At 39.2% G+C, this 15,095-nt stretch overlaps 1 protein-coding gene across 3 annotated transcripts in view; it reads right to left on the bottom strand.

Annotated features, from left to right (window-relative positions):
- Positions 1 to 2,661: 2,661 nt before the first annotated feature.
- The window catches only part of plxnb2b (plexin b2b), a 122,196-nt gene continuing 109,762 nt past the window's right edge, over positions 2,662 to 15,095 (bottom strand). For all 3 annotated transcript variants that reach the window (XM_044193169.1, XM_044193170.1, XM_044193172.1), the window contains 10 exons: positions 14,703 to 14,859; positions 13,685 to 13,785; positions 11,898 to 11,982; positions 11,353 to 11,504; positions 10,896 to 11,056; positions 8,333 to 8,480; positions 8,180 to 8,244; positions 7,961 to 8,036; positions 6,254 to 6,328; positions 2,662 to 5,695 (listed from right to left, as the gene is read on the bottom strand). In XM_044193169.1, coding sequence (XP_044049104.1) covers positions 5,591 to 5,695; positions 6,254 to 6,328; positions 7,961 to 8,036; positions 8,180 to 8,244; positions 8,333 to 8,480; positions 10,896 to 11,056; positions 11,353 to 11,504; positions 11,898 to 11,982; positions 13,685 to 13,785; positions 14,703 to 14,859 — 1,125 coding nt within the window. In that variant the 3' untranslated portion in view covers positions 2,662 to 5,590. The remainder of the gene's footprint in view (positions 5,696 to 6,253; positions 6,329 to 7,960; positions 8,037 to 8,179; positions 8,245 to 8,332; positions 8,481 to 10,895; positions 11,057 to 11,352; positions 11,505 to 11,897; positions 11,983 to 13,684; positions 13,786 to 14,702; positions 14,860 to 15,095) is intronic.

The following is a 15,095-nucleotide window of genomic DNA, read 5'->3' as shown; positions in this document are numbered from 1 at the left end:
TGTATGAACATATAAAATGAAATGTATCACTCTGTACACACACAACACAACCAAAAATTTAAGAACTCAGTCACTTAGATAACATGGGTAAATTACTTTCAATTGTGCGGGATCTAGAAACTCATGGATACACCTGCTGCTTACTTCTTTGAGGCCGGGAGTACACACAAGACAGACACATTACTGTGTTTCACGTAGATGTAGAGGCTAATACACACCTGCTTGTAGAATATGGTCTCTCAATTTCCGTTGATTAAATACCTGTAGTCTTCATCTACACCATGCAGTCTCCAGGTGCGCTTTGCGTAATTGCGCACTAGTTTGACTCATTAAATTAAAGGACAGTCTACTTTTTTTTTAAAGTTTATCCAAAAACAATGCGTATATGCCCATATGTAGACTACTTTATATTTATTGGTCACCGTATGATCTTCCTGTCCATATTGGCTGTCGCTTCCTAGCGTGAATACAACCTAAGTGATGGAGGACAAAATCCATAGTCCTTGTTCAGTGTAAAAATGCATTCCAAAGTTCAGCCGAAGCTAAAATGAGGCATTAAATCAAGTCTGAGTTAAATCAAGGGAGAATGTGTCAAAGTCAAGTGGGTTTTGTACCCCATCTCTTGCACTGGAATTGCATAAGGAAGGGATCTCTTCAGGGCCAGTGTGGACAAGAGGAATCATTACAGAAAACAATTACTTTTTCAATTTACCTTTGCAAGGTTGTTTTAAGGCAGATTTGAAAATGTGAACCTGTTCTTTAACAATATCTTTCCACAGCGAAGGGATCTAACAAAATATGAACACAACTTGCTGCTCTTTCCTACAGTTAAATTGTTTGGAGTAGGGGGCGTTCTCTGGATGTGTGATATTTTCATCTTAGCATTACTCCAAGCACCATTTCCTTTGGGGTTATTACAGTTTTTATGGGGAGTATGGTCACAGTAGTGGAAGTGCACATGTAAATAGGCTACCCATATATGAATAGTTTATCACATAGGACATTTTAACATAAGATGTACTGCATCGTCAAAATGAGCTGGCCTTAAATACAACTCACCTTAAAAATGAAATGAGTTACAAAAACACTTCTTTTCAGGCAGGATTTTCTATCATTTCAATATTTGGGGTTCTGTATTTGTGGCTTGTAACTCTGCACCTCCCAAAGTTTTCTTTAGACAAGTTGGCCTGCTCTGTCCTCCTAGCCCATTAAACTCAGCTGTTAAGAGAGAGACTACAGCTGATTTAACTGTCTGCTGATATAGCCTTGGCTCAGTTGCTCTAGTTTAAAGAACTTTAAATTCAAACCACTCTTAAGTCTGTTAAAATGCAAGCTACCCTGACAGGATATTTTAATTTGCTCTTGGGTTATCACTGAGCTTAGCAAGCCCTAGAATCAGTTGTTGTTAGTTTTTAAATTATTCATCAGAACAACTTTAAAATGACACCACACCATCATTGTTTTTATTTTCACCAAGTTCTCCTCCTCCTCGTCTTTCCCTAAGGCAGAAGAACTCAAAGCCAAATCTCATTAGAAGGTTTGAAACGTGGAAGTGAAACGCAACCTGCTGGTAAACACAACCATCTCCTAGTGAAGGAGAGGCTGGCTGCTGTGTGTGAAGCATCCCAGGCAGGAGAACAGAAGCCAGCAACATGCAGATTTTAACCCAATTTGTTGTAAGAAACCCTGCAAAGAGGCTGATTAAAAATAATTATTTTTTAGTGTGCAGTATCATTAATTTCTAGACATTGAATGGCATGGTTATTTAGAAATCTTATCACAAGTGCAATGCACTGCAAATAAATAATGTAAGCTGCAAGTCTTAATAGAAATATAAAATACAGTATTGCCTTTGATTTCCCACCAGTGATCAAGGATAGCGTACAATATGCAGTGCTTGTAATAATCAAGGGTAATCACTCCTGCTTTGGCAGCAGCCCTTGAAGTTGCTCTATCTGTTGCTGTATCAATGATCTGCTCAGTTAGAGGATGGCCTGCGCAGACCTCTGGTACGTCTTTGATATCCCCACCCCTGCGTCGGGGTTTGTTAAGCAGTCAGATGAGGCAATTTTGCCTTTCAGCTTTCTTTTTTCCAATTTCATTCTTAGCTGTCAGTACTTAATTAATGTTTTCACAGCAATTTTTCAACCTTCACTGTTGATGACAGATATTCCATGTGGCTATTTACATTATCAACTCGTTTCATGGAGCCAGACCTTGGCTTCTAGTCTGTATTCTGAGTCATGTGACAGGAACCTGATGTGGCATTTGGAAAAAAGCGTCAGCCATCATAGGTTATGCTGCACATGAGGACTGATGCTATCAAGAAAGTCGTTTGGGGTCATAATATGCACCAATATCTTTAGAAAAATGTCACGTTCAAGCACTTGGCCCTCTCATTCGTAAAGCGATTGGTTGGTCTGAATAAGCAATAATTTTCAGAAATCCACCTATTACTCCTGCCTGTGTGTAATGTAATGAGCTGTATAAATACCAAAGATTTACAGCAAAATATTCAGTTCACTTCAACAAGAAAATGACTACCTGAGGCAAGTGTTACTCTATCACCCAAGGTGATTGTAACTCATGCAATATGCATGGGAGGTCAGTGTTCAATTGAAGCAAATCAATATTCTTAAAGTGAAAGAAACACAACCGATATGAAGGGTGTACATGTCTCTGAGTTTATTCACGGAGGAGTGTATGATGAAACCTGTGGGTAACTGCTCCATCCACACACAACTTTGTAAAATTAAGTTCATCCAGTACAACCAGATCAGGTACAAGATCGAGAATCTTCTGAGCTGCCTTGGATGGGGGGGAGAACGTTGGCTTCCATTAATGGTCCTGTACTGAAAATGGAGTGTCCCAGTTTCTTTTATTATTACAGCACATTCACAAGTTTCAAAATGGAAAAAGTCTCGACAACTGCACAAACAGTTTTTTTTCTCTTTTGTTTTTTTTTTGTCCCAGGACTCAATGCATAGGATTATACAGTTAGAATACAGTATTTCAACATGTTTTACAAAGATTTATATGGTATAGGAAACAAGAAATAAAAATAATAACTGCACAGCAGTAAGAAAGGTAATTTGTCGAGTATAGATAGTCATTTATCGTACAGTACACACTGTGGAATAGCTTAGAAACACAGGGCAAAAAAATTTAACACCGTTGGAACAATTTTGCGCTATATTCAGTCTACATAAGGATACCCTTTTAAATTTCACACTAATTTAGAAATGCCAGACATTTTCAAGAGAAATCCAAATCACATTGGCCACTGATTTACATTTATTCATTATGGCCTTTTGCCTTAGCCACCAAAGTCCTACTAAGCACACGCCACAGACACCCAAAGGAAATGCACACATCAAAACTGCAACCATAAAAGAAATCATACTGAAATGTCTTCAGCCTATTGGCACGCAAATGGCTGCAGCGGGGCATCTAGCATTTTAGACAGTACACATAATATCACAAGTCCAAATACATTGCTGTGTCTATAGCACTATCATCATCATAATCACCTAGGTTACCAATAGAATAATTTAGAAACAATATATATGTATCATCCTATTTAATAAGGCACATTTTTGGTTAAAGAAAGGCTCTGAAAGAAGCTTCTTGCATCAACTCTGTCAGTGAGAGAGGAGTCAGCAGTAAACAACAGCGGAGACCAGGATGGAGTCTGCAGTCGGCATGCAATTAAGATCAAAAGCCTCCCCTGCTGATTCCATTATACAGAGTGCCACTCTGCACTGCGCTGAGTGGGCAGTGCCAAGTGCTGTTGGTCGGGATGCCAGGGTGCCATGCTGAGACGGCAGGCAGGCAGGCAGGCTCGAGGTCTGTGCAAACCTCTCTCTAACCAAGGCAGGAATCGTTAACATTCTGGGGTCTCTGGAGCTCGTTATGCTCTATCAACTACACACATTCACGATCAGATACAGGGAGTACAATTAAATCATCCGTCAACAGCAAAGCCTACAATTTAGGGATGAAACATGGTGGGGTTTAATGGCCCAAGAAATATCAAACCCTCATTCCTACCCTGTCGACACGTCGTCTCTGACACTGACATATCAATATTTCAATTACTTTAACAATTATGTACATGATTTAACCTGACCTCACCAACATCATACAAAGGCTAAAACTGCTGTAATTTGTTCAAAACATACCATTTAAGTACCAACTGCATGTCTTGCAGGTAATTAATATCAGCAATAGGCTATTTCATAGCTTTAGAGGCAGAATGCTTGATGATTATTTGGAACATTACAAGCGTAATACTAGAAAAATGGCACTAAAAATCATGAACACTAACAATGCATGAATAAATTTGGAAATTTCTCTAACATATTGCTGAATTGCTACTGTATGTGAGTACATTTAGTAAGCTAATGTCGATTGTGGCTCATGGTATTCTGACATTATTGCAGGGCTAAAATGAGTGACATGGCTCCATGGCAGAATGAAGTTGCTTCTTGCTGACACTTAAAAAAAACCCAAAAAAAAACACAAGTTTTATCGCAAAGAAAAATATCTGGAAACAGTCATTAACTGAAATGTCTTTAGAAAACTTTTGAAATGTCCTTCTGTGCTTCAGTTAAAGTGGAATGTATCATGGCACTGTACAATAAAGGGAGACAGACTGTGCTATTATCGACTTCCACAAGCACAAATGGCAATTCAGCTTGAAGCAAATCTGAGTCAAAAGCAAAGAATGTAACTCAAACATTTCTGAAACTACTGGTGACCTGCCATTCATTTGAGCCTGTACATTGCTAGATTAACCAGTGTCCTTGTGAGGACCCTTTGGTCTCTGTCAAAAAGCTCGGTGAGAGCGCAGGCTCCAGTGTTTCACTGGGTACGGGGGATTAAAATGACAGAAAGCAGGCGTCCCTTCTCCCTCACGCCTGTCAGTAGGCATCCTGTGTGTGCACACACATTCACACACTCACTCAAGTTTAGCAACGCACGCTCTTGTTCACATGTACTTCACACAGACATCTATGCACACACAGGCTAATAAAAACACTATCCACACCACAAGGTGATCCATTTAAAAAGATAATTTTTTTTTCCTTATATAAAGCTTTCCGCATAAAGACTGCACGATAAAAAAAATATATAATACAATTCTTAAAACCTTTTCTACACAGAAAGAAATTGAACATCTGATTATCTCCTGTGCCAGTGCTCCACAGAGGGGCTTAATTCTAAGAGAGAGGTCAACCGCGCTGCATTGTGGGAGCAATATTCAGTGAAGCATGAGTGAGCGCGCAGACCTTTAAGGTTTGGCAAGTGAGCTTTAAGGCGTACCTATGACAATGTAACCCATCATTTTCTTTCCGCTTTTGCTCTCTATCTGTATTTCATTAGTCCCAACATTACAGAAGAGGGCCAAGTTGTACACGGCCCACATGAGTCCCTTCTCACCTTTCCTTATTTCCACGTTTTATTCTGTGAAAGAAGAAATATGCCCCTGTAGTCACTGGCAGTATCCTACCATTTCCTCTCCCTCTCTCCCTCCCTCCCTCCCTCCGTCCCTCCCTCCCTCCGTCCCTCCCTCCCTCCACTCAGTGGGTTAGAGATCAGTCACTTTGTTTTCCAGGGCGGCTGCTATCTGCTGGAGCCGCAGGGTCAGCTGTTTACTCTGGGCAGCTGGGTCCTCGTCGAGGGATGCGATGATCTGAAAGAGGAATGGAAGTTGAGAAGGACATAAATGGAGGAGAATGAGGGAGAAGTTGGAAATAATAAGCAAAGAGAAAGAAGAGGAGGAAATGGGCAGAGGAGGGCAAAAGAGGAATGTCGGAAAAGCGAAGAAACAAGGACAGAGGACACGGATGAAGAATGAGCACAGGACAAAGAGGAAGAAAAAGGGCGGAGAGTGGGAGGAGAGGATGGTGTTATTTGACATCAACAGTCACGTCATATAAGCTGTTTGTGAGCCCCACTTAGGGGAGACTGACAGCCCCATTTGTTTATCCAACTTGTTCATTAGGTTTTGTTTATCCCCCTTTTCATGACCTCAAGTGGCAATGCACAATGGACGCTTAAAAATCAATTCCCAGAGCAATTTTCCAATTCACATCCCACAGAAATACTTTCAATTAAAATTTCATACAATCACTCTTCTGGCATATCAACAGTAAAGAGAAAAAAAGGAAAAGCAATAATATAGTGGGCAGTAGTGCATTCAGTGGAATAGCCTCCTTTGGGTGCGATAGGAAAGAGAAGGGCCTCTTACCCCATCATAGTATTTGCTGGCGTACTGGTAAAGCTGATGGAGAGCCACTTGTGTGTTCAATTTGTCTGTGTGAGACTGGAGAACATAAATGACAATTTAAAGGTTAAAGAGAAAATGTAACTAAACCATAAAACTGCAGAGAGTTGAATGAGCAATAAACAGTACTTTTGGTTTCCAGGTTTAAAAAAACAACAACTCTTACTTCTAGAGGCAATATACAAGAAAACAAACTAACCTTTGCAAAGAGGCATGCTATTATTACTATTATTACCCATCAGACATTAAAGTTATAATCCACAAGACTTCCATGAAATAAAACCCGGTTTTTGATACTATTTATGGTTGGCATTTTTTCAGCAACAGCCATTTAATGTATTTTCATTCAGAAATATATTACTTTACTATTACTAAATACATTACTTCTAAATTACTTCTCTATGTAGTAGTTTTCCTTGTCAATGGCGGAGTCAGCCATTGCCACTGTAAATTTCCAATTTACGCACGAGGGAGTCACAGAAAATTAGGCATGCATTATATAATCCTGAGTTACTATTTGTAATTTGATCTCACTGATATCAGCCTCACTGTTTACTGTCCACTCTCCTACATCTGTATAAGAGCTGTATTAAGTTAATGCTAATGCAAACCAAACTTCCGAATACTCAATACAACTTCAGCTAGTTCACATTAAAAGGATTAAACTGGAGAAATTTGAGGTGGCTTTTATTATAAAGCAGTCAAAGGAAACATAATGTACCAGAGGTTAGAGCTGACCACAATGTTGCAGAGAGTACTGACACAACAATGACCAGCCACAGTAGTCAAGTTTCCATCCAAATTTAGTGCTAAGTTTAACAGAATTTCCAGAAAATGTGCAATGTGCATTTTCATCCACTACTGTTAATTACTACTGAATATTAGGAGTTGGTTCATCGAGATAACAGTTGGTGGAGCTAATTCTGCAGTCTGGTGCCATTAAACCATTACAGAAGAAAAGCATGCAACGAGATGATGTAATTAAAAGAGCTTCAATCTCCCCATTGCTCCACACAGATTTGATGTTTGTCTGCTGCTATATTTCATCTCTTCGGTGGAACGGAAGCTTCAGTGGACGTTTCAGTCAAATGCTTTATGTACTACATGATTTATTCTCTCCACCTATTTCCATTGCACTTTGTCGCATGCTGCTTTTATCGATACATCAACTTTTCCACCTCAGCCAACTATAAAAACTTTTTTGTGATATTTTGAGTTTTTTCTATATTTCCACCATTTCCACTCAGGTTCTTTTTTTCACAAATTGAAACAAAAACAGGTGAATGCAAACACACTTGGTGAGCTGTTAGATGAAGAGTTGTAGGCAACAGGCTGCACACCTCCACCTCCTCAGCAAGGTAAACTCACGTTACAGTGCCCTGTTATTGTGTGGGAAACTACTCTACTCATGGCATGATGAAAAAAGGCCAAATTATTGACAGACTTCTTTATTAAACCAACCCAAGTTTGTTTGGCTGCACTGTAAACAGATACACAGTTGCTTCTCTGTTGTATTTCTGTCAAAATAGGTGCTCTGTGGTGTTAAACTTCACTTGCTGTTACCACGGCATCCACAGGTAACCAAATCAACAAGGACTGAAATCTTAAGGATTATAACTTTAATAGCAAAGTAATCTAAGTGACACAGAAAATGACAGCTGTGTTTCTCACCCGTGACACCTCTGCCAGATGAGTGTTCATGTCCTGGTCACTGACGGGTACCATCTGCCTGATGCCCTTGTAGTAACTACACACACACACACACACACACACACAGAGGAGACAAGAGGTGGTAATCACTGAGCTATGTAATTATTATTGACAAATCTTTTACAAAAAGCATCTTAAACTGATATGAACAACAGATCAAAAGAATATTGTAGGACTTACTCGTCCACCATCTTCTTATAGGTGGAGATCTCCTTTGCATAGAGTAGTTTGTTACTTGGAGAATCCTAGAGACAAAAAGTGGACACAACAGTGAAATCAATGGCACTTTAGATTGATTGACATTTAACCCCCCCCCTTCCTGTTTCCACTCACCCGGCTGAGTTTGTGCTCACTCTTGGTGCAGGCGTCCATGAAGGTCTGGGCGATGACAGAGAGCGAAGCGTCCACCACTTCAGACACGTGGACGTCAAAGGTGAAGTGGGGATTCTTAAGGATGTTTACCCAGAACCGCAGAGGAAGGCTGCACAGGGAAAAAGGGCAAAAAAGTGGTCCATCATTGCAGTTGTTATCATTGTTATTGTTTCAGTATAGGGGAAAATCTCATCAACCACATTATATCTATGAATTCATTTGAGTCAGCATTTCATGTGAGAGCACTTGCCTGAGGTGCAATTGAGTGCAGTACAAGATAATAACAGGGATGGAGAAAAGCCTTTCTTGTAGGTGTCAGTTTTTTCAGAACAATACTCTCGACTGTCACTTAATATTACTATTTCATATGATACTGACGTCTCTGAGAAATTTTTCCTGTTCAATGAAAACGAAATAAAAAAGATAAAAAATAACCTTGGAAGACTGTTTTCTTAATAAAAAAAAAAGGTATCTACGCTGAGGAACAGTCAACGATGCTTGTCCACTCTAACAAATAGCGATTAGAAATGCTAAAGTAATACCAAAACATTGACCTTTCCCGTTCCCGTGCACCCCTAACAGCCTAAAGCACTGACTACATAATGTTACGCTCGAGTACTCTCGCTAATTTCCCTTCTGAACAGGAAAACACACACTCAGTACGCTTCTTTCCAACCTCGTGTCAACTTGTGAATTCAAAAGAAAATTACAGTAGTCTCCAAAAAACTCGCCTCCCAGATCGGTGTGAATGCCCCGCCATATGAGACATGAAACGCACACCGTGTAAAATTCATACTGGTTTGGCAATATCTCCAGGGAAGGCTGTAGTGAGAACACAATAGAAGCATAAAAATAGCAATGTTGCTATAATCACAGAATTAAATTAGCTTGGGACATAATTACCATGTTTGTTTGTTGTTGTGCCTCATAGACACATTCATATTTAATACATGGCCCTCAGTTGATTTGATAAACAGAACGGGTGGATACAGAATATGGTGTGGATTGTAGTAAGTAATTAAATCGCTCATCTCCTGTCCTTGTGTGGGTGCTCTCTTGCCAGTCTTACGTCAATTACTAGCATCTACATGCAACACGTCGTCTTGTATGCTTGAGCCTTAGCCGACGTGACACTAATTTATGCACTTAAATGTCACATGGGAGCAGGGGGATTGCAAATGCAAACTAAGTGAGCTGAAATTGTGCATTTGTATTCAGCTCTTTCTTGTATAAGTAAGTTTTATTTCTTGGAGAGTTACTGTATCTCAGGCAGCGGGATTTGTTGTGTTGGTCAATCTCAGACAGCTGTGTGTTTGTGTGTCTTTGTGTGTGTGCTAGTGGAGATTTTCTCAGTTACAGTCATTGGTGGAAAGTATCAAAGTACATTTACAAGTACTGCACTTAGTTACAAATTTAAGGGATGTTATTTTTGTATTTCCATTTTATGTTACTTTATACTTCTACATTTCAGAGTGAAATATTGTACATTTTACTCCTCTACATACATTTGACACATAGTTACTAGTTTCAGATTAAGATTTTACATTAAAAAAACAGCTCATAAAATACAATACATTATCAAAGATTAAACCAACTTTTTGGCTTGAGACCCTTTACAAAAAAGCAGATGTCTATGAGTTGTTAGCAGTTCCACTAAAGAAAGATATACCCTCTAAACTTCTCAGATTGTGTCATTTAAATAACTGTTAGAGACCCAAAGAGGTAAATTTATCCAAGACAAATGGAAAAAACAGCTTAATATTGAGATTCCAGACAATGATTGGGAAAACATGTGGGTGATACACCATACATCCACCAATTTATGGACATAAAGGAATTCTCCTAGAAAAATCGGATTTGTTTCTTTATCACACCGAAGGTATGAAGTATGCAGTTACATAGACGACATATTTTTTTGGAAATGTATAAAATAATTGTGTTTTTCAGAAATGGTATGTAAAGTGTTACAACATGTACAAGGATATAAGGTCTCCATGTGTAATGGAAAGCTACAGATATTTGGTTAAAATACAGTTAATAGCCAGTAAAAAAGCTATTATGAGGAATTGGGGGAAGGTAGCTCTCCCGACTAAGGACCAATGACTAATGATTGTTGAAGAAATCCTCTTAATGGAAAAACTGATACATATCTTGAGACTACATGGAGCACAACTGAAAGAAAAATTGGAAAAATGGATATTACACAAGACTCATAATGGCGACATCGGAACAGGGCTGCAAATAGATAATGGAAAAAATGTGAATGAATTTCCCAAAACTGTTTTTTGTTGTTGTTTTTTGTTACTGTCACTGTTTAATGTTGCAAATCTTTTACCAATAAAGATTCCAAGAATCTATAATATTGAATATGTTTTATAAAAGCAAAGATTAGAGAATAGTCCAAAAAGTGAAGGAAGTGTAATCAATTTTTTTCTTCTTTTGTACCCCATTAATCATCTCACATACAAATTAAACTTTGACAGTGACTATCAGTGCACTGTTTGCAGGCTTGCAGTATTTTTACCTATTAGTCTTCCAGATATGGATGGTCTCCTCATCCACATTGGTGTGTTTCAGTGCCTGCTCATCCAGAAAGTCAAAGAAATATTTGACAGCCGGTGGCACCACTGCCCCAGAGCACAGCACGCTGCGGAAGAAGTCATCCACAAACTGCTGCAGTGTTCCCTGAAAGGGGCCACAAATAATATGAGACAGGGCAAAGACGGAGAGCAGAGCCAGAAATATCAAAACCCTCAGACAGACAGATAGTTATTTGCACGCAATTTGAATGTAGATATTTAGGCTTTTGTGAGAGTATTTTAGCATTTTCTGCCCTATCCAAACCTAGAAGTCATCAATTAAAGTTGGCTTTTTAACTGAAAACCATTCCCGGAAAAGCATAAATTGCTATTTGCCAGAGTCAGAGAATTACATAACTACTTAACAAATGTCTGATTGAGTAAATGATTCTGCCTTTGTACCTTGACAGAAAGGAGTCGTGTTAGATAGATCTCTGTAATGGCTTTGGTCATCGACTTGTCCTTTATGCTTCCTCGTTTAGATTTGATCTCATCCAGTTCGTCTGCCGGCCTCACCAAGTGAAACACTTTGTCATCTTCCAACAGAGCATTCCCTAACGAGAAAAAACAACACGATAAACTTTCTTCTAATAATTCTCCTCCTTATTTATTCATGCACACTCTCACAAAACATATTCAGATAATAAAAAAGGGAGGGTGTTTGTCAACTGAATTTGAATGCAGAGAGAATATCCAAGTAGAAATGCTAAACTATTCTGCACATAAAAAACAGAAGATAAAAGTGCATATTATTTCAGCATAATCTAAAAGTGTACTATACATAAAACAACATGTATTAGCATCTTAAATGAGAGCTGGGATGTTGACAAAAGCCTTGGGGAAAAGAAACAACAGCAAGCATTATATTCTCAAGTACACATCTATGCTCGTTTGGGTTCGACAGGTGTGTGTTTATGTGTACAGTGTGTGTGTATTTAGACACGTACGCTCTCCAAGGTTTTCCTGGTTCTGGTCATAGTTCTGCTGAGTGTGAAACACTCTGGACAAGACTAATGTGGCATTATCTCGCACCTGAAATGCACAGTCTTTTGTTAGACAGAAAACACACACAACAATACATACTTGAATTTAATAGGTACTGTGATTGAGGTCAGCAGTCTCTTTTAGTGCCTCAGAACTAATTCATAATCAATGCAATTGAGTGGACAGCAACATCCTTATTGGGGTATTTACAGGCCATTTTCTTTGGCATCAACCCTATATTGACCCCACAAATAACTGTGATTAGCACTGCTGTGACACAGCCAATGAATCTATTGCAGCAAGGCTGTCCTCTAAGAACAACTGCGAGACATTGGCGGGTAGGATGAAAGGAAGAGGAGATATAAGTGGCCAGAAAGCAGGACAAGTAGGGGATATTTGTGAGTGACCTTTATTTTCTGAGGATCAATACAGTGCCAAGAAAATTTAGTGGCAGTCTGTCGCCATTGAGAGCTGACAAAAGAAAACCAAGACCAGACAATTACAACTGGCTGGTGGCGAGAAATTAAAAATTGCAGCCATGTTGCCAAGCAGACGAAGTCAAACAGTGAAGGAAAATGGCTATACAGTGCTTTCTTGTATGTTTGATTTATGGACACAAACAGGTTTAACATCGTTTAAACACAATTTTGTAAATTCGACGTCTTGCCCACAATCACTCAAAATACAGCGCTTACGCATTCCATTATGCTTAATAAACCAGCAATAACTGAACTTTAAAAAAAGAAAATCCTTTCTGTATCTCTTTTTATTTCTAAATGTAGCACTTGAAGCAGTTCAGCATATTTGATGAAGTTGATGTACTTGATTCTTGCAATTTGTGGATTGTATCCACATGGCTGAAATGTAGTTAATGTAATTTGCTTTAAATTAAAGTGTCAGCTAAATAAATGTAATGTAATATGTTCAACAGCTGGTCGCTAACTTTGTCCGTCTGCTGTTTGGTGCTGAGCAGGTAGTGTACAGTGAGTTTTTAGAGCTTTTTTGCTGAAAACAGCCGCTTGCTGCGGCAGAAAACAACACTATGAGAGCGGTGAGAGTTAAGCAAAACAGTAAAGTTGCGGGCCGACTGCTAAACAATGACCTGAAACTTGCTATAAAGCTCCATAAAGCTGCAGATTCAGGTGATAATTCTCTGTAGGGCTCATCACTACAAGCGACCCCCTTTCACATTGTCAGTGTTTTCACATTGTCATTTGATACGTTGTTATTATAAAACTACTGATTATAGCTAAGAGTTCTCTACAGCTTTTTACAATCTGAAATCCCCTTCTATGACCACCAGGGTAGCCAGGGAATTTATTTATGCCACAGAGCAAGTTCACAGTAGACTGACAGATTCTTTTAATGAATGTTGGTATGTTGTCATCTCCAAGTCAGAAAAAAAACATGTTTTTATACATTTACATGTCTGCACATTGATTTGACTAGTGGTAAATAGTACAGAAATTAAACATTTAAAAGTTTTGTGGTAATAAGCCTACAAGAATATCAATCAAAAAATTATATGATGCTGATCTTCAAATGTGCAGCAGACATTGATTTCATACACACCACTGTGACACAAGATGTACAGCTCAGCCTTTGACTGAAACGGCGTGAAAATAGGCAACCCCATTCACATCTACACGCCCACATACAGCTATTTACTTCCCCTCTGCCTCCTCACATACCATGCTATTTTCAGTCTTCCTATTTTTTAATATGTTTCATCAATTTTGTCAGTACTCACGTTGTAGTGTGCCAGAGTGTTGATACGTTTCCACCTGCCCTCTTTCTGGGAAGTCAAGTCCAGATCTGACAAAATCTGCCCTGTTGAGCCTGGGCGCCACTCTGTGGTAAAGGCAGAAAGAGAAAGTCAATCAAAGTTGAAATATCTCTAGGTAGAGATTGTCACCTGCCCTTTATTTTTTTCAATATTGATTGCATTTATTTCATCATGGGCCACTGTTACCCTGGCGTTACTCTGTAATTATGTGGTCTTAAATAAATCCAGCTACCCATCCTACTGTCTGCCCGGCTCTCTCTCTCCAGGGATTTAGTGACACACTTGAGTCAATATTGGGTGAAGAAGTGACAGATGAGTATTTTATGAATAATTGAAATCAAATTCTAAACTGTGATTTGCACCTCAACCTTTTTCAATTTAGAAAAATCTGACACCACTGCAGACCTGAGCTCAACACCAGCTGTGACATATGATTCATTTACAAGTACCACCAAATATAAGGGGGTTCTCTTTCTGATTCACCATGAAAGAAGACGGATCTCTGCTTATCTAAAATGTATAAAGGAATGAGATCTACAGCATGCGTGGGAATAAAAAATGGCTTTGATGTTGGAAAATGTCTATAGAGCTTTAGCCTTTCAAGTCAGTCCCGAAGGTTTCTGACTACAGTAGCAAGTAAAACTTTGTTTAGGGATGAAGGCTTTCTTCGTGTTGCTGACACTGAATAACTTCTCAACCTCTTTTTTTATTCCACAGAGACAGAAAGAGAGAGAGATCATCTTCAAAATAATCTATTAAATGAAGTTAAAATTAAATAATCAATTGCTTATTAAGATAAATGCATTCCGATTTAATTAAAAATGTATTTCAGTCAAGACTGAAATAACTTTTCCATTTTGACATCCTCGCCGCTCCCTGTAACCCTTACATTATTCATCCCTGTAACCCTTACATTATTCATCATTATTAGACGTTTTCTGTTTCAACTCATCCTCTTCTTAGGTGGCCCTCATTTACTCACCTAGTGTGACACTGTCAACCTTGGGCCGTTGGGAGTACGGCAGGTTCCTGTACACCTGCTCTATGATCTTCTCTTTCACCTGCGAGATGGTGTCACAGTTCAGCACCTTGACAGGCGTCACATCTGGCCCCTCGCCCTGCACCAGCACTTGCAGGGTCTGGAAAACACATACACACACAAAAAACACACATTAAGCCCATGTGGTAATAGCGTGTGCGGTACACATGCACGTACGTGCACAAATGACAAATATGCAGAAATATTCAAACATGGCCAGAGCACCTAAGCACCCACCCACAACCGCACACCCACACACCAAGTCCCTCTGTCGGGATGTTGTCGTCATGGCAACCGGGCTTCTGTAAGCGCACACACACACACACACACACACAC

This window comes from Siniperca chuatsi, linkage group LG4 (genome assembly GCF_020085105.1).
Source record: "Siniperca chuatsi isolate FFG_IHB_CAS linkage group LG4, ASM2008510v1, whole genome shotgun sequence".
NCBI lineage: Eukaryota > Metazoa > Chordata > Actinopteri > Centrarchiformes > Sinipercidae > Siniperca > Siniperca chuatsi.
Note: the sequence above shows the minus strand (reverse complement) of the source record. Positions and strands in the feature narration are given on the sequence as shown.